This window comes from Mizuhopecten yessoensis, unplaced genomic scaffold, assembly GCF_002113885.1.
Source record: "Mizuhopecten yessoensis strain PY_sf001 unplaced genomic scaffold, ASM211388v2 scaffold7841, whole genome shotgun sequence".
NCBI lineage: Eukaryota > Metazoa > Mollusca > Bivalvia > Pectinida > Pectinidae > Mizuhopecten > Mizuhopecten yessoensis.
In genome coordinates, this window is record NW_018407249.1 from 355,410 (window position 1) to 376,689 (window position 21,280).

Consider the following 21,280-nt stretch of genomic DNA (forward strand, 5'->3'; position numbering starts at 1 on the left):
AATAAATTAAATTATCCATGGTTTCGTACTTTAAATGGCCATAAGCGGGAGATATGATTTATTTCAGAGGCGATTTAGAGTGAAAAATGGATCCTCGACACCATAATCAACAGTTTTAACCATAAAAGGTGATACAAATAAGTTCAAAGGTATATCACAAATTTATATATTGCAATTAAGTTCCCGTTTGCAAACCTTAACAGAGCTGCAGTGCATTGGATTCGCTATCGAAGTCCGACAGTATTGATAATTTCATTTAGACAATCTTATCCATATACGTTATTGCAGATTTCTTGTTAAGATCCCATGTGAAAGCGCCACACTTTGACTAAACTATTTAATGACTGCGGGCGGTCACCTAGTGAGCGGGTCCACGGGTTATGCCGCATCACTGGAATTATCAAATCAAAAGCGAACAAGCACCAGGTGAGCAAAAATCTTATTCAACAAAGAAATTGTTCAGCTTTGTGAAAAACAGTCGACAACACCCCAAAGGTATGGGACCCCTTAAACGAGATGGTCTGCTGTACACTGACAATATAGATAAAGCAAATATCCTAAATGAACAATTTCAGTGGGTCTTTACACCCAAATCGCCTCTGAGCCTTAAACAACTTTGTCAACAACAAACCATTGACCAAGGAATTCCCACCCAAGACCAAAAAAGTAAGTACCTACCAATGTCAAACATTACTTTCTCAGTTCCGGGTATTGACAAACTTCTTTATAAACTTAATCCCAATTAAGCGGCCGGTCCTGACGCCATCAAACCAATAGTTCTTAAAGAACTACATAGTGAACTGGCACCCATTTTACATGTATTATTTCGATCATCATACCAAACCGGTGAGCTCCCATCCCATTGGACCTCAGCATACGTCGCTCCTTTATTCAAGAAAGGTGAGAAAAATAGAGCTTCGAACTATCGCCCCATTTCACTTACCTGTATTTTGTGCAAGGTCATGGAGCATATTGTAACATCAAACCTGGTAAGACATCTTGACACAAATAATATTATGTTTGAACTCCAGCACGGTTTTAAAGAAAAACGTAGTTGTGAAACCCAACTAGTCATGCTTATGGAGGATCTTTTCAAAAACCTACAAACAGGTAAGCAAACAGATTTAATTTTACTCGATTTTAGTAAAGCTTTTGATAAGGTAAACCACGAAAAACTGTTATTTAAACTTCATCAATACGGGATACAGCACCTAACTCTCAAATGGATCAGAGGCTTTCTTACAGGCAGAATACAGCAAGTTGTCTTGGAGGGAGCTACTTCATCAAAAGTCCCGGTAACATCAGGTGTACCCCAGGGCTCGGTCCTCGGCCCAATTTTATTTTTAATTTATATTAATGACTTGCCACTAAATATAACATCAACAGTGCGTCTCTTCGCAGACGACACTGCCATCTACCTAGCGGTAAGTAAACTACAAGATGCATACAGACTCCAAAAAGACCTTGACAGATTACAGTTATGGGAAAAACAGTGGGATATGGAATTTAACCCGAGCAAGTGCCAGGTAATACACATATCCAGGTCAAAGACGCAAATCCCCACAGAGTATATGCTACACGGACAAGTACTCGAAACTATTCCACATGCAAAATACCTTGGTGTCACCATATCATCAAACCTGACCTGGAATAAACACATCCAAAATGTAAGTAGCCAAGCCAACAGAACTTTAGGATATATAAAAAGAAACATCAAGGTGAAAGACAAAAAGGTAAAGGCTGCAGCGTACACGGCACTGGTTCGCCCTAAATTAGAATATTCTGCCTGTGTCTGGGACCCATACACCCAAGATCAAAGTAAACAACTAGAAATGGTCCAGCGCAGAGCAGCTAGGTGGGTGTCTGGCAAATTTTCCCCTCTGGACAGTGTAACAGACATGTTAGGGAGTCTGGGTTGGCAAACATTAGCACACAGAAGATCCAAAAGCAGACTGTGTTTATTTTATAAAATAGTCTACCAGACAGTAGCAATCCAAATGCCACCATATGTAGTCCACCCAACGAGACTATCAAGAAATGCCCACCCCCTATCTTTTCGGCAAATCCCTACCAATAAGGACTTTTACAAATACTCTTTCTTCCCCCTAACCATAGTCCAATGGAACGCCCTCCCGTTAGGAGCTTGCAGCAGTCCATCACTTGACACCTTCAAGAAGGCAATCAGTGATACTCCCTTTGTTAGGCCATAGACTATGTCAGCATATTTTTAACTTCACCCTCCCCCGTCCCCCTCACCCCCGTCCCCTGTCATCATAGTTCACCTACCCGAATACACTTATTTCTGGCTCTGTATGGGAAAGAGTTCCTAAAGGTGGCCAGAGTTGATATGACCAACACCGAATCAGAACTCTTTCCAAATACAGCTCAGTTGGAGTGTATGTTACTGTATATTAGGTAAACAGTCTTCAAACTATTATTATCACCCCCCCTCCCTCACACCCCGACTCAAAGTCCATAATAGATCCGCTATTTTGTACAACAGGAGCTATCAACATCCGTAGAGGTTCCATGAAATATGCCCTTGTATGGGCAGTAGCAGGTCTAAACTTATAGACATTTCTTAGCACCAAATACTCTCTCATCACATTTTTCTTTCTTTCCTCTCCCTCTCCCTTATGCATGCACCAGTCCGCACTTTATCATTTCTATCTCGGTCACCACACAATACCTTTTAACATGCACAGACGCGCACGCTGCACATAATACTCGAAAGAGGGTGATGCAGAATATATAGATAGATAGATAGATAAAGTTACGTCGGTACTGTACAGTATGGTTAAAAAACAATACAACATTAGCTCTAATGAGCTATTTAAACCGACACATAAAATGACATGCACAGTTACACAATAAATATTTGGCAAAACATATTAAAAGATGAGCACTATCTAATAGAGAGGTGACATAAGTAGAGGTAAGCTTTAGCTAAAAACATGTATAAAACTGTATTGTGAGCCTATGTGTTTTGTCTGCATGTGTTGAATTTGCATTTTGGCCCATACCAGCTGTTTATTAGTGTCTTAAATTGTGTTAGTGTAGTTGTTGTTCTGAAGTGGTCTGGTAGGGCATTCCATATTTTAGGTGCTTCAAATCGAAATGAGTGTTTACCATACGTTGTAGTCCTAACATGTGGTATATCTGCTGTGTTGTGATATCTGAATGTGTATGATTTTTCTGTGATGTTGATAAGGTCGTGTAGGTATGTTGGTGTCTGTTTATTTGTGATTTTGAATACTTCTATTGCAAAATTTCTGAGTCATCTGATTTTGAGTGATGGTAATTTTGAATGGGCTAGTAAATTTTCATATGTATTTTCGTGTTCATTGTAATTAAATTTTATAGCCCTTCTTTGGATTTTTTCCATTTTTTGTGTGTTTGTCTCACCGCAAAAGTGCCATGTAAGTGGACAGAAATTAAAATTTGAGAGAATAAATGATTCATATATTGTAAGTTTGCCTAATCTGTTAAGGTGTTTTCCTGTGCGTTTGAGTGAGTATAATTGAGCTGTCTAGATGCTTTTTTGCAGATGTTGGATATGTGTGTATGGAAGTTTAACTGGAAGTCTATGGTGACCCCTAGTAATTTTACTTCTGGTTCACATTTTATTGTGTTGCCTATGTTGAAAGTAATGTTTTCATTTTGTGCTTTGTTTCCTATGGCTTGAAATTTGTCTTGGTTTGCTTGCATATGATTGTTTGCGAACCAGTGAATGAGTGAATTGCAGTCTGTTTGTAGTGAAGTTTTGACTGTGTCTAGTGAAGTGTGTGCTTTACTAATTGTATTGTCATCAGCGTAGTTGTAAAGTTTACAATGTTGTATGATGTGGAAAATGTCGTTTATGAAAATATTGAACAGAATTGGGCCTAAAATTGATCCCGAGGGACTCCTTTGTATAGTTCCTGAAAAGTACTTTCATAATTTCCTAATTTGACATTTTCTGTTTTTGAGGTAATTTGACAATAGTTCTGAAGCCGAAATAGAAAGTCCATAATTTTGTAGTTTTAGCAGAAGGAGGTTGTGAGGCAGACAGTCAAAAGCCTTTGAGAGATCCATAAGTATGCAGCCTACATACTTGTTCTGGTCAAGTGCCATCATATTCCTTAGCTGTTACAACTTTAGACACAGACATTCTTTCGGTCCTCTGAAATCATATCTTGGTACATGTGCATTACACATGTACATGGTGTCAATGTCGTCTTGAGTCTGCCTTACTAGGTTTTGTATGTTTCTTGTTGCATTCTGTACCTTGCTAAGTATTGTTAACTGTGAAGGTGACTGACTGCACAGGTACGCTGCACAGAGTACTCGAAAGAGGGTGTTGCAGTATTTACGGATAGATACTTAAGATAGAACCACCTCGTTCCTGGTGGCTGTCTCAGTTCCCTTTCTTGAAGGCGATGCAGGCAACTACCTCCACTGTGAGACAGGGCCTTGTTTCCAAAATGACCGACTGACCTTCAGCAATTACAGGCTTACCTGGATATGCCCCATGATTGGCAACTTGCTGATCAGATTTCTAAACTCACTCTAGACAGCTAAACAGGTTCAGTTTGGATGACAAGGGCTTCTCAAAATCGATGTCATATAAATCAACCCACTGAAGGACTGCCATGTTTTGTTCATAAAGTTTTACAATACAGGAAATTTGTCTAATATCTTCTTATTGAGAGTGTTACACAGAATGATTATGAGCACACAGAACACATAGGCTGCCATATCGTCGTAAAGTGGAGATGTAAATGCTCTCGCAAAGTGTGCCAAAATGTGCATGCACATCGTCTGTCTCAAACACGATTTATTTTAGTTTTTGGAGAATCAAGCTAAATCTTTTTATCAATTTCCTTACCTTCGTTATTAGGCTTTTTGAGGACCATCTGGCTGTCCGACTCAACATAATAGTTGGTAGGTTCTCCAGTAACGTTTTGTTGCACAAAGCCATTTTGAATAATGTTGATCTCATTGAGATCGGGTCCAAATCTTATGCGTTGGCAGGCATTTGATTTAAAGGGCTTGTTCTAGTACAGAAGCTGTGAATATGCCTAATGATATAATTATATCTTATTGAGGTTTGTGAATTGAAATTTTCTTTAGGCTTAGTGGTAAGAGTGGACATGTCAGTAACTGACCTAAAATTGATGGTAATAAATTTCTACATTAATCCTGATTTATTTTCTTTCCAGTACATACAGAGATCATTAATATTTCATGGGAAGAAAGCACAAAAGATTAAAGTCATCAAACCCCGAACTTGAAGCTGAGAAACAGCGTGAGGAAATACGGAACCACATTTTGAAAGGTGTTTTTTCAGTTCTAAATTCTGTGACATTTTATTTTAATGATCCAAAATTTGTTTTATATCGCTAATTGAGTGTAATAGCTTGTTTATTTCTTTGGTATAAATATAATAGCTTGTTTGTTTCATTGGCATAAAGATAATAGCTTGTTCGTTTCATTGGCATAAAGATAATAGCTTGTTTGTTTCATTGGTAAAGCAATAATTGGAACATGACACACAATTTCATAATACAGTATAAGAAATTATTCATCATATACACAAATATTGCACTTACCAGAATGCCAATTGTTGTATGAATTTTGCCACAATATGTTTAAAACAATAACGATTAGAGGATTAAACTGTAAAGTATATTCAAAATCATATCTTTCAATACTTCCAGTTTTTCGAGCGAGGATTTCTAACCCTTGTGATGGAGGGGCCTTATTGGTAGGCAAAGACACCAAAGTGTCCCCATCTCATTCTGAACACCTGTCAATCACCAGTCACACCCAAAATGATAGCTCCTCCTCCTCCAGCATGAGTGACAGTGATGACAGTCTTAGGAAGGCTAGTCAAGGACACACTAGAACCAGGAGGAAGAGGAGGTGCAAAAGAAGAACTAAAAGGTCAAAGGTCACATCAAAAGTAAGCTGTTAGTGCTGTTTATTCAACCTCTGGTGTAATTTAAACCACTAATTGACAAATTTGTATTTCCAATTGACCAGCTATCAATTTGATAAGAGCTAAATGGGTATATATTCATCATCAATTGTAGTACATGAATATGTACTAGACTACTAGTACGTTCATGTATTAAGCTAAATCTTACATCTGGTTTTGTTTAACATATTTAGACACAGGGAGAGAAGTCTGCTGTAACAAGGCATTTGAGGGCTGCTCATGATGTGAGAGATGTAAGATATTTACCTGTTTGATTGTTCTAAACATTATCTAAAAAATCAAAATTGAGTAATTATGCAATCCTAAAAACTGGTCAAAAGGTATATTTATCAAGTGATACATTTCAAAATTGAAGTATGCACAAGTATAATTAATAAATCATGTTTTATATTATACATTATATTGGTAAAATAAATAATACAAAATAAATGATTAAAGTAAAGCCAATTGATATAAAAAATGATGGAGCTATCATTTGTTCGCACTGTATGTACTGTATATTATTTTTACACAGGCCTTACACTTGAATGAATCTGTTAACAAGGAACAGGACAAAATTAGTCTTATAACTGTCAACAGATTAACAGTAAGTTTTGAAATCATAAGGAAAATATTCAGTCTGATTTTTAAGTCAAATTAGAAAAGATTGGATGGGTAATTTATTTTCAATTATCATTTCGAAATATATTGACTGGAAAGGGAAATCAATAGAAATTGATTGCAGGTGCAGAAAAAGTTTTTCTTGACTTAATATTTTCATTAACTCATTCACCCCAGAAGACACATTTGAACTCTTCCAATTCAAAGGTTGGTATAGTTCATTATGAAATTTCAGGGGTGAATGAGTTAACCATAACATCAAAGGTTGTAAATAAATGGTAACGTTTATGTTTTCAATTTCATGAAAGGACATCTTATAAGTCCTTTATTTAACCTTGGATCAGTTGAATAAAAAGATATTTGTGTTGTACTGCATGTTTAAAAAATGTTTAAATGACTCAAGATACTTTGTGAAACCCATTTTGTATTTTACAGAACAAGGTTGGATTATTTAACAAGGGAAGGAAGTCTGAAACAATATCCAGAGGTAAGGGTTTTCATGAACAGAGAGATTTTAAAAATTTGAATTTATAGTACAAAGTGATCTCATCATTTCAATTTCACGACTCTGGAAAAGCTGGTACAATCTGTTTCTGTTGTGGGTACACTTTTTGTCATTACCCTAGTGACTTCATTTCTGGGTTGATTTTGATTCAAGTTTAGCACAGGATCATTTCTGATCCTCTACACCAGACTCAAATATGCAATAGTAGATTTTTTTTAGGTCACCTGAGCTTTAGCTCAAGTGACCTATTGCTATCCGTTTTCGTCCGTCGTCGTCCGTCGTCCGTTAACATTTTACATTTTAAACTTAAAGTCAAGTTCTGCTGGGCCGATTGAACTGAAAGTTGGTAGGAATGATCGCCTCATGGTCCTGACAAAGTGTTGTTATTTTTCGGGTCGATCAGAAATCCAATATGGCCGCCACAGCCGCCATTTTGAAAAACTATTTCAAACTTAAAGTAAAGTTCTACTTGGCTGATTGAACTGAAACTTTGTAGGAATGATCGAATCATGGTCCTGACAAAGTGTTGTTATTTTTCGGGTCAATCAGAAATATGATGTGGCTGCCATAGCCGCTATTTTGTAAATACCTATTTCAAACTTAAAAACAAGTTCTAATAGGCCGATCTCACTTAAAATTGGTCTAGGAACGATCAGCTCATGGTCCTGACAAAGTTAAGTTAACATTATACTTAACTATTTTTTACTCGAATTGGTACATATTTTAACATCAAAAACAAATACTGCAGGACTCAGGTGACCGTTAAGGCCCATGGGCCTCTTGTTTATTAGGATCCCCGTATCACTGCCCAAAAAGTATTGGAAACTGTGTTACTGGCATGATTATAGGCTAGACTGGATTGAACCCTAGACTGCAGCTTACAGCTAGTTCCTTTAGATTGAACATAATATTTTATATTGTAAAATAACTGGTCCGGACCCTGCTGATGATAGAAATTTTGTCAACATATAAAAATTATTTACAAATGAATCAAAATAAATATCCTCCAGTTTCTAACTATTCAGCATGTTGTTGATCTTGTTGTTATAATCAGGTTACACGAACACCTAGCTCATTGTAAAAGACCCACAGAAAATTGTTACAGGAAACCATCAGGCTATAGACAATTGGGGTTCTGGGTCACCACCTGTGTAGCTTTTCACCTACACTCTATAAACTAAACATATTACCAATACAGGGCTGACAACCCAGTACTGACTGTGTCCCAGTATTTTCTGTGGTCCAGTACTGACTGTGTCCCAGTATTTTCTGTGGTCCATTACTGATGGTGTCCCAGAAAAGTCTGTGGTCCAGTACTGACTGTGTCCCAGTATTTTCTCTGGTCCAATACTGACTGTGTCCCAGGTGTCCCAGTATTTTCTGTGGTCCATTACTGACGGTCTTCCAGAATAGCCTGTGGTCCAGTACTGACTGTGTCCCAGTATTTTCTATAGTCCAGTACTGACTGTGTCACAGTATTTTTGTGGTCCAGTACTGACTGTGTCCCAGTATTTTCTGTGTTCCAGTATTTTCTGTGGTCCAGTACTGACTGTGTCCCAGTATTTTCTATGGTCCAGTACTGACTATGTCCCAGTAAATTTTGTGACCCAGTACTGACTGTATCCCAGTATTTTCTATGGTCCAGTACTGACTGTGTCCCAGTATTTTCTGTTTCCCAGTATTTTCTGTGTCCCAGTATTTTCTGTGGTCCAGTACTGACTGTCCCAGTATTTTCTGTAGTCCAGTACTGACTGTGTCACAGTATTTTCTGTGGTCCAATACTGACTGTGTCCCAGTATTTTCTATGGTCCAGTACTGACTGTGTCGCAGAATTTTCTGTGGTCCAGTACTGACTGTGTCGCAGAATTTTCTGTGGTCCAGTACTGATTGTGTCCCAGTATTTTCTGTGGTCCAGTACTGACTCTGTCCCAGTATATTCTGTGACCCAGTACTGACTGTATCCCAGTATTTTCTATGGTCCAGTACTGACTGTGTCCCAGTATTTTCTGTGGTTCAGGACTGACTGTGTCCCAGTATTTTCTGTGGTTCAGGACTGACTGTGTCCCAGTATTTTCTGTGGTTCAGGACTGACTGTGTCCCAGTATTTTCTGTGGTTCAGGACTGACTGTGTCCCAGTATTTTCTGTGGTCTAGTACTGACTCTGTCCCAGTATTTTCTGTGGACCAGTACTGACTGTGTCACAGTATTTTCAGTGGTCCAGTACTGACTGTGTCACAGTATTTTCTGTTGTCCAGTACTGACTGTGTCACAGTATTTTTGTGGTCCAGTACTGACTGTGTCCCAGTACTTTCTGTGGTCCAGTACTGACTGTGTCCCATTATTTTCTGTGGTCCAGTACTGACTGTGTTACAGTATTTTCTCTGGTCCAATACTGACTGTGTCCCAGTATTTTCTGTGGTTCAGGACTGACTGTGTCCCAGTATTTTCTGTGGTCCATTACTGACGGTCTCCCAGAATAGCCTGTGGCCAGTACTGACTGTGTCCCAGTATTTTCTCTGGTCCAATACTGACTGTGTCCGAGTATTTTCTGTGGTCCAGTACTGACTGTGTCACAGAATAGCCTGTGGTCCAGTACTGACTGTGTCAGAGTATTTTCTGTGGTCCAGTACTGACTGTGACCCAGTATTTTCTGTGGTCCAGTACTGACTATGACCCATAATATTCTGTGACCCATTACTGACTGTATCCCAGTATTTTCTATGATCCAGTCCTGACTGTGTCCCAGTATTTTCTGTGTTCCAGTATTTTCTGTGGTCCAGTACTGACTATGACCCAGTATATTCTGTGACCCATTACTGACTGGATCCCAGTATTTTCTATGATCCAGTACTGACTGTGTCCCAGTATTTTCTCTGGTCCAATACTGACTGTGTCCGAGTATTTTCTGTGGTCCAGTACTGACTGTGACCCAGTATTTTCTGTGTTCCAGTATTTTCTGTGGTCCAGTACTGACTGTGCCCCAGTATTTTCTGTGGTCCAGTACTGACTGTGACCCAGTATTTTCTGTGGTCCAGTACTGACTGTGTTACAGTATTTTCTCTGGTCCAATACTGACTGTGTCCCAGTATTTTCTGTGGCCCAGTACTGACTCTGTCCCAGTATATTCTGTGGCCCAGTACTGACTGTATCCCAGTATTTTCTATGGCCCAGTACTGACTGTGTCCCAGTATTTTCTATAGTCCAGTACTGACTGTGTCACAGTATTTTCTGTGGTCCAGTACTGACTGTGTCCCATTATTTTCTGTGGTCCAGTACTGACTGTGTCACAGAATAGCCTGTGGTCCAGTACTGACTGTGTCAGAGTATTTTCTGTGGTCCAGTACTGACTGTGACCCAGAATAGCCTGTGGTCCAGTAGTGTCCCAGAATAGCCTGTGGTCCAGTACTGATTGATACTGACTGTGTCCCAGAATAGCCTATGGTCCAGTACTGACTGTGTCCCAGTATTGTCTGTGGTTCAGTACTGACTGTGTCCCAGTATTTTCTGTGGTCCAGTACTGACTATGACCCAGTATATTCTGTGACCCATTACTGACTGTATCCCAGTATTTTCTATGATCCAGTACTGACTGTGTCCCAGTATTTTCTGTGTTCCAGTATTTTCTGTGGTCCAGTACTGACTGTGTCCCAGAATAGCCTGTGGTCCAGTACTGACTGTGTCCCAGTATTTTCTATAGTCCAGTACTGACTGTGTCACAGTATTTTCTGTGATCCAGTACTGACTGTGTCCCAGTATTTTCTGTGGTCCAGTACTGACTGTGTTACAGTATTTTTTGTGGTCCAGTACTGACTGTGTCCCAGTATTTTCTGTGGTCCAGACAGTCAGTACTGGACCACAGAAAATACTGGACCACAGAAAATACTCAGACACAGTCAGTACTGGACAACAGAAAATACTGGAACACAGAAAATACTGGGACAGTCAGTACTGGGTCACAAAATTTACTGGGACATAGTCAGTACTGGACCATAGGCTATTCTTGGACACAGTCAGTATTGGACCACCTGTGACACAGTCAGTAATGGATCACAGGCTTTTCTGGGCCACAGTCAGTACTGGACCATAGGCTATTCTTGGACACAGTCAGTATTGGACCACAGAAAATACTGACTGTGTCCCAGAAAATCCTGTGGTTCATTACTGACTGTGTCACAGTAATACTGACTGTGTCCCAGTATTTTATGTGGTCCAGTACTGACTGCGTCCCAGTATTTTCTGTCGTCCAGTACTGACTCTGTCCCAGTATTTTCTGTGACCCAGTACTGACTGTCCCAGTATTTTCTGTGTGTTACAGTATTTTTTGGGGTCCAGTACTGACTGTGTCTGAGTATTTTCTGTGGTCCAGGACTGACTGTGATCCAGTATTTTCTGTGGTCCAGTACTGACTGTGTCCCAGTATTTTCTGTGGTCCAGTACTGACTGTGTCACAGTATTTTCTGTGGTCCAGTACTGACTGTGTCCCAGTATTTTCTGTGGTCCAGTACTGACTGTGTCCCAGTATTTTCTGTAGTCCAGTACTGACTGTGTCCCAGTATTTTCTGTGGTCCAGTACTGACTGTGTCCCAGTATTTTCTGTGGTCCAGTACTGACTGTGTCCCAGTATTTTCTGTGGTCCAGTACTGACTGTGTCCCAGTATTTTCTGTGGTCCAGTACTGACTGTGTCCCAGTATTTTCTGTGGTCCAGTACTGACTGTGTCCCAGTATTTTCTGTGGTCCAGTACTGACTGTGTCCCAGTATTTTCTGTGGTCCAGTACTGACTGTGTCCCAGTATTTTCTGTGGTCCAGTACTGACTGTGTCCCAGTATTTTCTGTGGTCCAGTACTGACTGTGTCCCAGTATTTTCTGTGGTCCAGTACTGACTGTGTCCCAGTATTTTCTGTGGTCCAGTACTGACTGTGTCCCAGTATTTTCTGTGGTCCAGTACTGACTGTGTCCCAGTATTTTCTGTGGTCCAGTACTGACTGTGTCCCAGTATTTTCTGTGGTCCAGTACTGACTGTGTCCCAGTATTTTCTGTGGTCCAGTACTGACTGTGTCCCAGTATTTTCTGTGGTCCAGTACTGACTGTGTCCCAGTATTTTCTGTGGTCCAGTACTGACTGTGTCCCAGTATTTTCTGTGGTCCAGTACTGACTGTGTCCCAGTATTTTCTGTGGTCCAGTACTGACTGTGTCACAGTATTTTCTGTGGTCCAGTACTGACTGTGTCCCAGTATTTTCTGTGGTCCAGTACTGACTGTGTCCCAGAATAGCCTGTGGTCCAGTACTGACTGTGTCACAGTATTTTCTGTGGTCCAGTACTGACTGTGTCCAAGTATTTTCTGTGGTCCAGTACTGACTGTGTCCCAGAATAGCCTGTGGTCCAGTACCGACTGTGTCACAGTATTTTCTGTGGTCCAGTACTGACTGTGTCTCAGAATAGCCTGTGGTACAGTACTGACTGTGTCCAAGTATTTTTTTGTGGTCCAATACTGACAGTGTGCCAGGATAGTCTCTGTCCCAGAATAGCCTGTGGTCCAGTACTGACTGTGTCACAGTATTTTCTGTGGTCTAGTACTGACTCTGTCCCAGTATTTTCTCTGGTCCAGTACTGACTGTGTCCCAGAATAGCCTATGGTCCAGTACTGACTGTGTCACAGTATTTTCTGTGGTCCAATACTGTGTCCCAGAATAGCCTGTGGTCCAGTACTGACTGTGTCACAGTATTTTCTGTGGTCCAGTACTGACTGTGTCACGGTATTTTCTGTGGTCCAGTACTGACTGTGTCCCAGAATAGTCTGTGTCCCAGAATAGCCTGTGGTCCAGTACTGACTGTGTCACAGTATTTTCTGTGGTCCAGTACTGACTATGTCACAGTATTTTCTGTGGTCCAGTACTGACTGTGTCCCAGTATTATCTGTGGTCCAGTACTGACTGTGTCCCAGAAAAGCCTGTGGTCCAGTACTGACTGTGTCTCAGTATTTTCTGTGTTCCAGTATTTTCTGTGGTCCATTACTGACTGTATCCCAGTATTTTCTGTGGTCCAGTACTGACTGTGTCCAAGTATTTTCTGTGGTCCAGTACTGACTGTGTCCAAGTATTTTCTGTGGTCCAGTACTGACTGTGTCCAAGACTAGCCTGTGGTCCAGTACTGACTGTGTCTCAGTATTTTCCCTGGTCCAGTACTGACTATGTCACAGTATTTTCTGTGGTCCAGTACTGACTGTGACCCAGTATTTTCTGTGGTCCATTACTGACGGTCTCCCAGAATAGCCTGTGGCCAGTGCTGACTGTGTCCCAGTATTTTCTGTGGTCTAGTACTGACTCTGTCCCAGTATTTTCTGTTGTCCAGGACTGAATGTGACCCAGTATTTTCTGTGGTCCAGTACTGACTCTGTCCCAGTATTTTCTGTTGTCCAGGACTGACTGTGACCCAGTATTTTCTGTGGTCCAGTACTGACTCTATCCCAGTATTTTCTGTGGTCCAGGACTGACTGTGTGCCAGTATTTTCTGTCGTCTAGTACTGACTGTGTCACAGTATTTTCTGTGGTCCAGTCCTGACTGTGTCCCAGAATTGCCTGTGGTCCAGTACTGACTGTGTCCCAGGATTTTCTGTAGTCCAGTACTGACTGTGTCACAGCATTTTCTGTGGTCCAGTACTGACTGTGTCCAAGAATAGCCTGTGGTCCAGTACTGGCTGTGTCCCAGTATTTTCTGTGGTCCAGTACTGACTCTATCCCAGTATTTTCTGTGGTCCAGGACTGACCGTGTGACAGTATTTTTTGTCGTCCAGTACTGACTGTGTCACAGTATTTTCTGTAGTCCAGTACTGACTGAACCACAGTATTTTCTGTGGTCCAGTACTGACTGCGTCACAGTATTTTCTGTGGTCCTGTACTGACTGTGTCCCCGAATAGTCTGTTTCCCAGAATAGACTGTGACCCAGTACTGACTGTGTCCCAGTATTTTCTGTGTCCCGGTATTTTCTGTGACCCAGTACTTACTCCCAGAATAGCCTGTGGTCCAGTACTGACTGTGTCCCAGTATGTTCTGTGTTCCAGTATTTTCTGTGGTCCATTACTGACTGTAGCCCAGTATTTTCTATGGTCCAGTACTGACTCTGCCCCAGTATTTTCTGTGTTCCAGTATTTTCTGTGGTCCAGTACTGACTCTGTCCCAGTATTTTCTGTCGTCCAGTACTGACTGTGTCCCAGTATTTTCTGGGTTCCAGTATTTTCTGTGGTCCAGTACTGACTTTGGCCCATAATAGCCTGTGGTCCAGAACTGACCGTGTCCCAGTATTTTCTGTGGTCTAGTATTGACTCTGTCCCAGTAGTTTCTGTGGTCCAGTACTGACTGTGTCCCAGTATGTTCTGTGTTCCAGTATTTTCTGTGGTCCAGTACTGACTTTGTCCCATAATAGCCTGTGGTCCAGAACTGACCGTGTCCCAGTATTTTCTGTGGTCTAGTATTGACTCTGTCCCAGTAGTTTCTGTGGTCCAGTACTGACTGTGTCCCAGAATAGCCTATGGTCCAGTACTGACTGTGTCACAGTATTTTCTGTGGTCCTGTACTGACTGTGTCCCAGAATAGTCTGTTTCCCAGAATAGCCTGTGACCCAGTACTGACTGTGTCCCAGTATTTTCTGTGGTCCAGTATTGACTCTGTCCCAGAATAGCCTGTGGTCAAGTACTGAATGTGTCTCAGAATAGCCTTTGGTACAGTACTGACTGTGTCCAAGTATTTTCTGTGGTCCAGTACTGACTGTGTCCCAGAATAGTCTCTGTCCCAGAATAGCCTGTGGTCCAGTACTGACTGTGTCACAGTATTTTCTGTGGTCCAGTACTGGCTGGGTCACGTTATTTTCTGTAGTCCAGTACTGACTGTGTCCCAGAATAGCCTGTGGTCCAGTACTGACTGTGTCACGATATTTTCTGTGGTCCAGTACTGACTGTGTCCCAGTATTTTCTGTAGTCCAGTACTGACTGAACCACAGTATTTTCTGTGGTCCAGTACTGACTGTGTCCCAGTATTTTCTGTGACCCAGTACTGACTGTCCCAGTATTTTCTATGGTCCAGTACTGACTGTGTCCCAGTATTTTCTTTGTCCCAGTATTTTCTGTGACCCGGTACTGACTGTGTCCCAGTATTTTCTGTGTCCCGGTATTTTCTGTGACCCAGTACTTACTGTGTCCCGGTATTTTCTGTGACCCAGTACTTACTGTGTCCCAGTATTTTCTGTGACCCAGTACTGACTGTGTCCCAGTACTCCTACAGACATCCAAACTATAACTCTTTCTAGTCTTTGCATACTTTTATTTATCTTTACAGCACATTTCCCAGGCAGGAAGTATTGAAATCCTATTCCTATTTGATCCAATGCCATGATAAGTTGTACTTTAAAACACATACTGGGCCATATATATGCTTATTTCAGTCTACTTCAAACCCCTCACAGACGTAACTTCTGTGAACAACAAATTGTAGTCAAGAATGGTTGTTTGCTCACCTGGCCTAAAGAGCCAAATGACTGTATGCTGTGGTGCGACGTCCATTGTCAATCTGTCTTAAAGACCCAGGGTGATGATATCTAGCCAATAGAATACTGGGACATATAAAGTTCTACAAAATTCGTTCAAACGAATGACCTGGACCCACTGTAAAGGTCACAAAGGGCAAATATGGTAAAATTTGTATCTACTTTTTTCTAAGTAACCAACAGGTTGTTTTGAATGACTTAGCCATAGGCAATAGTATTTTGCCTGAAGCTTTCTTTTAGTCCACTTTTAAAGGTAACAAAAAAATTAAGGGTGAAATAAATACCAGGTGAGCAATGCAAGCCCATTGGGCCTCTTCTTTTATTTGACCAATTTCATAATGAGAAAAGAGGGGTGAAGGGTATTACATAATAATCTAGCTGAGTAAAGCTTACATTTGTGGTTTGCTATTATGTAAGCATGCTGGATTCTTGTTATTTCAGACATCCAGGTTTCAGATTCTGTTAAAAAGAAAACAGAAGATGACCTTAAGAACATACTACACTACAGTGATGAAAATGGCCCACCTATAGCTCTGGACATTGAACCATCAAGGTATTGTAATGACCCATCCCTAGCTCTGGACATTGAACCACCAAGGTATTGAAATGACCTATCTATAGCTCTGGACATTGAACCACCATGGCATTGTAATGACCTATCTATAGCTCTGGACATTGAACCACCAAGATATTGTAATGACCTATCTATAGCTCTGGACACTGAACCACCATGGTATTGTAATGACCCATCTATAGCTCTGGACTTTGAACCACCAAGGTATTGTAATGACCCATCCATAGCTCTGGACATTGAATCGTCAAGGTATTGTAATGATGCATCTATAGCTCTGGACATTGAACCGCCAAGGTATTGCAATGACCCATCTATAGCTATAGCTCTGGACATTGAATCATCAAGGTATTGTAATGACCAATCTATAGCTCTGAACATTGAACCGTCAAGGTATGGCAATGACCCATCTATAGCTCTGAACATTGAACCACCAAGGTATTGTAATGACCCTTCTATAGCTCTGGACATTGAACCACCAAAGTATGGCAATGACCCTTCTCTAGCTCCAGACATTGAACCACCAAGGTATTGTAATGACTATAGCTCTGAACATTGAACCACCAAGGTATTGTAGTGACCCTTCTATAGCTCTGGACATTGAACCACCATGGCATTGTAATGATCTATCTATAGCTCCAGACATTGAACCACCAAGGAATTGTAATGACCTATCTATAGCTCTGGACATTGAACCACCATGGTATTGTAATGACACATCTATAGCTCTGGACATTGAACCATCAAGGTATTGTAATGACCTATCTATAGCTCTTGACATTGAACCACCAAGGTATTGTAATGACTATAGCTCTGAACATTGAACCACCAAGGTATTGTAGTGACCCTTCTATAGCTCTGGACATTGAACCACCAAGATATTGTAATGACCTATCTATAGCTCTGGACATTGAACCACCATGGTATTGTAATGACCCTTCTATAGCTCTGGACATTGAACCACCAAAGTATTGCAATGACCCTTCTCTAGCTCCAGACATTGAACCACCAAGGTATTGTAATGACCTATCTATAGCTCTGGACATTGAACCACCAAAGTATTGCAATGACCTTTCTCTAGCTCCAGACATTGAACCACCAAGGCATTGTAATGACCTATCTATAGCTCCAGACATTGAACCACCATGGTATTGTAATGACCCTTCTATAGCTCTGGACATTGAACCACCAAGGTATTGTTATGACCAATCTATAGCTCTGGACATTGAACCACCATGGTATTGTAATGACCCATCTATAGCTCTGGACATTGAACCACCAAGGTATTGTTATGACCAATCTATAGCTCTGGACTTTGAACCACCAAGGTATTGTTATGATCCTTCTATAGCTCTGGACATTGAACCGTCAAGGTATTGTAATGACCAATCTATAGCTCTGGACATTGAACCATCAAGGTATTGTAATGACCCATCTATAGCTCTGGACATTGAACCATCAAGGTATTGTAACGACCCTTCTTTAGTTCTGGACATTGAACCGTCAAGGTATTGTAATGACCAATCTATAGCTCTGGACATTGAACCATCAAGGTATTGTAATGACCTATCTATAGCTACAGACATTGAACCACCATGGTATTGTAATGACTTATCTATAGCTCTGGACATAGAACCACCAAGGTATTGTTATTATCCTTCTATAGCTCTGGACATAGAACCACCATGGCATTGTAATGACCTATCTATAGCTCCAGACATTGAACCACCATGGTATTGTAATGACTTATCTATAGCTCTGGACATAGAACCACCAAGGTATTGTAATGACCTATCTATAGCTCTGTATATTGAACCACCAAGGTATTGTAATAGCCTATCTTTAGCTCTGGACATTGAACCACCATGGTATTGTAATGACCCATCTATAGCTCCAGACATTGAACCACCAAGATATTGTAATGACCTATCTATAGCTCTGGACATTGAACCACCATGGTATTGTAATAGCCTATCTTTAGCTCTGGACATTGAACCACCACGATATTGTAATGACCCATCTTATAGCTCTGGACATTGAACCACCAAGATATTGTAATGACCCATCTATAGCTCTGGACATTGAACCCCCAAGATATTGTAATGACCCATCTATAGCTCTGGACATTGAACCACCAAAGTATTGTAATGACAAATCTATAGCTCTGGACATTGAACTGTCAAGTTATTGTAATGACCTATCTATAGCTCCAGACATTGAACCACCAAGCCACCATGGTATTGTAATGACCCATCTATAGCTCCAGACATTGAACCACCAAGGTATTGTAATGACCCATCTATAGCTCTGGACATTGAACCACCACCTATCTATAGCTCTGGACATTGAACCACCAAGGTATTGTAATGACCCATCTTTAGCTTTGGACTTTGAACCACCAAGGTATTGTAATAGCCTATCTTTAGCTCTGGACATTGAACCACCAAGATATTGTAATGACCCATCTATAGCTCTGGACATTGAACCACCAAGATATTGTAATGACCTATCTATAGCTCTGGACATTGAACCACCATGGTATTGTAATGACCTATCTATAGCTCCAGACATTGAACCACCATGGTATTGTAATTACCCATCTATAGCTCTGGACATTGAACCACCAAAGTATTGTAATGACAAATCTATAGCTCTGGACATTGAACTGTCAAGGTATTGTAATGACCTATCTATAGCTCCAGACATTGAACCACCAAGGTATTGTAATGACCTATCTATAGCTCTGGATATTCAACCACCAAGGTATTGTAATGACCCATATATAGCTCTGGACATTGAACCACCATGGTATTGTAATTACCCATCTATAGCTCTGGACATTGAACCACCAAAGTATTGTAATGACAAATCTATAGCTCTGGACATTGAACTGTCAAGGTATTGTAATGACCTATCTATAGATCCAGACATTGAACCACCAAGGTATTGTAATGACCTATCTATAGCTCCAAACATTGAACCACCAAGGTATTGTAATGACCCATCTATAGCTCTGGACATTGAAACACCAAGGTATTGTAATGACCCTTCTATAGCTCTGGACTTTGAACCACCAAGGTATTGTAATGACCAATCTATAGCTCCAAACATTGAACCACCTAGGTATTGTAATGACCCATCTATAGCTCTGGATATTTAACCACCAATGTATTGGAATGAACCATCTATGTTGAATTGATTATTGGCAAAAAAAATCTATTTTCATGGTTTGAAATATGTATACAAAGGGATGTTATTGCAAGTAAGTTTTTCGAGGTTATAAAGGATATGCAATGGGTAAGGTGAAAGTTACCTTAAGGAACTTGCAGTCTTTAATCGGATCATTGAATTTTGCTTGCCAAGTGGTGGCCCCTGGCAGGCCTTTTTCCCGCAGACTAATTGACGCAACAATTTCGGTTAAAAAAACTCATCACAAGATTAGGGTTACCCGAAAGATGCGTGAGGACCTTGGTTTGTGGTATGTATTCCTGTCAGATTATAATGGGGTTACCTTGATGCTTGATCGTTTCTGTATACCGATAGCGCTGGGGGTCTACAGGGGGGTTTCGGCGCATATTTCCAAGGGTCACTGGGCGCAGGGGTGTTGGCCCAGAGAATGGGACATTCATCAGGGTATTTTAACTGATATTACATTCCTGGAATTATTCCCAGTTATTGTTGTACTCAATTTATGGGGTCATTTTTCTCAGAAATAAGAAAATTTGATTTCATGTAGACAATCAGGCTGTTGTCGTTATTATAAAAAATCATCAAAATCTCCTCGTGTTATGGTTCTAGTAAGAAAATTAAGTTGGTCAAGTACAGTATGTTTTCTCCTTTCACCACATTCCAGGAATAGTTCTCAAATAAAGTTGGATAGACCATTACTTGATTATTATAATAATTAATTTTGTGTCAAAGTCTTATCAAATTGATTGAACTTCTAAAAAGTTTTTAGTTTATTTTATGTGTTTTCTAAAATTCAGATACATTATTTTAAGAAATGAAATAATTGTATTGATTTTTTTTTCAGTTCTGGTAAAAAAGACAATATTAATCCTAGGAGAGATGAAGCTGTTCTGTCAGGAGCTAGTAGTAAACAGACACAGCTGAGACACATTTCTGAGCAGACTTACATTAGGTCAAGTGTTCTTAGCTCGGGAGACCAAAGCAGAAACAGTGCTAAGGCAAGGATGTCCATCACTCCAGTCTCTGAACCGAATAACAAACAAGTCAACTCTGCAGGGTAAGAGCCAAATCTTTTTTTTTAAAGACACAGAAAATCAGAACAATTGCTTTATGTAAGTTTCTGACTTTCAAATAGTGGTTGAACAGTTATTTAGGTCACCTGAGCGATTGCTAACCAAGGCCTCCTTCCCAGGGGTCGGAAGGTAGGGGTAGGAAGAGTGCAAAACCTTCAAATGATATCTCCTCTGAAACATACTGGTACATTTTCACCAAAATTCCATAAAATAATCATTAGACGATGATTGGTTTGGTTTGGTTTAATTTTGTTTAACGTCCTATTAACAGCTAAGGTCATTTAAGGATGTGCTTCCATATGTATAGTGTATGCATGCTTGCATGTGTGTATGCAGGGGACAGGATATGTTTGTGCTTGCCTCCTTGTGATAGCGCTGATCTGATGCCGACTTTATAGTGATATCTTACTGAAATACCATGCCGAAGGCACCCAGCACAGCATTTGACCGGGTCACATTATACTGAAAACGGGTGAACCAGTTGTTGCCATTCCCCTAAATGCTAAACGTTAAGCAGGGAATAACAACTACCATTTTTTAGGATTTGGTATGTCCCTGTCTGGGGACCAAACCCATTGCCTTCCTCACCTGGGTGAACGCTCAGCATTAAGGCCAAAAGTGAGGTGTTGCCAAGCAAGGCGCTAGGAAATAAAAGGTACTTAGAAGTAGAAAGAAAGATAAAGATCCCAAATATTGCAATGGGTGCAGCAGATATATTTTGGTCGCTTTTGAAATAGAGGACACCAAAGTAAATCCCCGATTCTGCAGGGGATTCCTACATTATAAACCATAATAAATTTTGCCCCTCCCCCCCCCCCCCCCC

At 40.6% G+C, this 21,280-nt stretch overlaps 1 protein-coding gene across 5 annotated transcripts in view; it reads left to right on the forward strand.

Moving 5' to 3' along the window:
* Positions 1-25: 25 nt before the first annotated feature.
* Positions 26-21,280, forward strand: part of LOC110454446 — a 33,864-nt gene continuing 12,609 nt past the window's right edge. For 2 of the 5 annotated variants that reach the window (XM_021503947.1, XM_021503951.1), the window contains exons 1-8: positions 26-128; positions 5,202-5,317; positions 5,700-5,944; positions 6,154-6,213; positions 6,495-6,566; positions 7,016-7,067; positions 16,066-16,177; positions 20,229-20,441. In XM_021503947.1, coding sequence (XP_021359622.1) covers positions 5,227-5,317; positions 5,700-5,944; positions 6,154-6,213; positions 6,495-6,566; positions 7,016-7,067; positions 16,066-16,177; positions 20,229-20,441 — 845 coding nt within the window. In that variant the 5' untranslated portion in view covers positions 26-128; positions 5,202-5,226. Of the gene's footprint in view, positions 427-529; positions 667-5,201; positions 5,318-5,699; positions 5,945-6,153; positions 6,214-6,494; positions 6,567-7,015; positions 7,068-16,065; positions 16,178-20,228; positions 20,442-21,280 lie in introns of those variants that run through there. The other 3 variants (XM_021503948.1, XM_021503950.1, XM_021503949.1) reach the window with 3 other exon arrangements.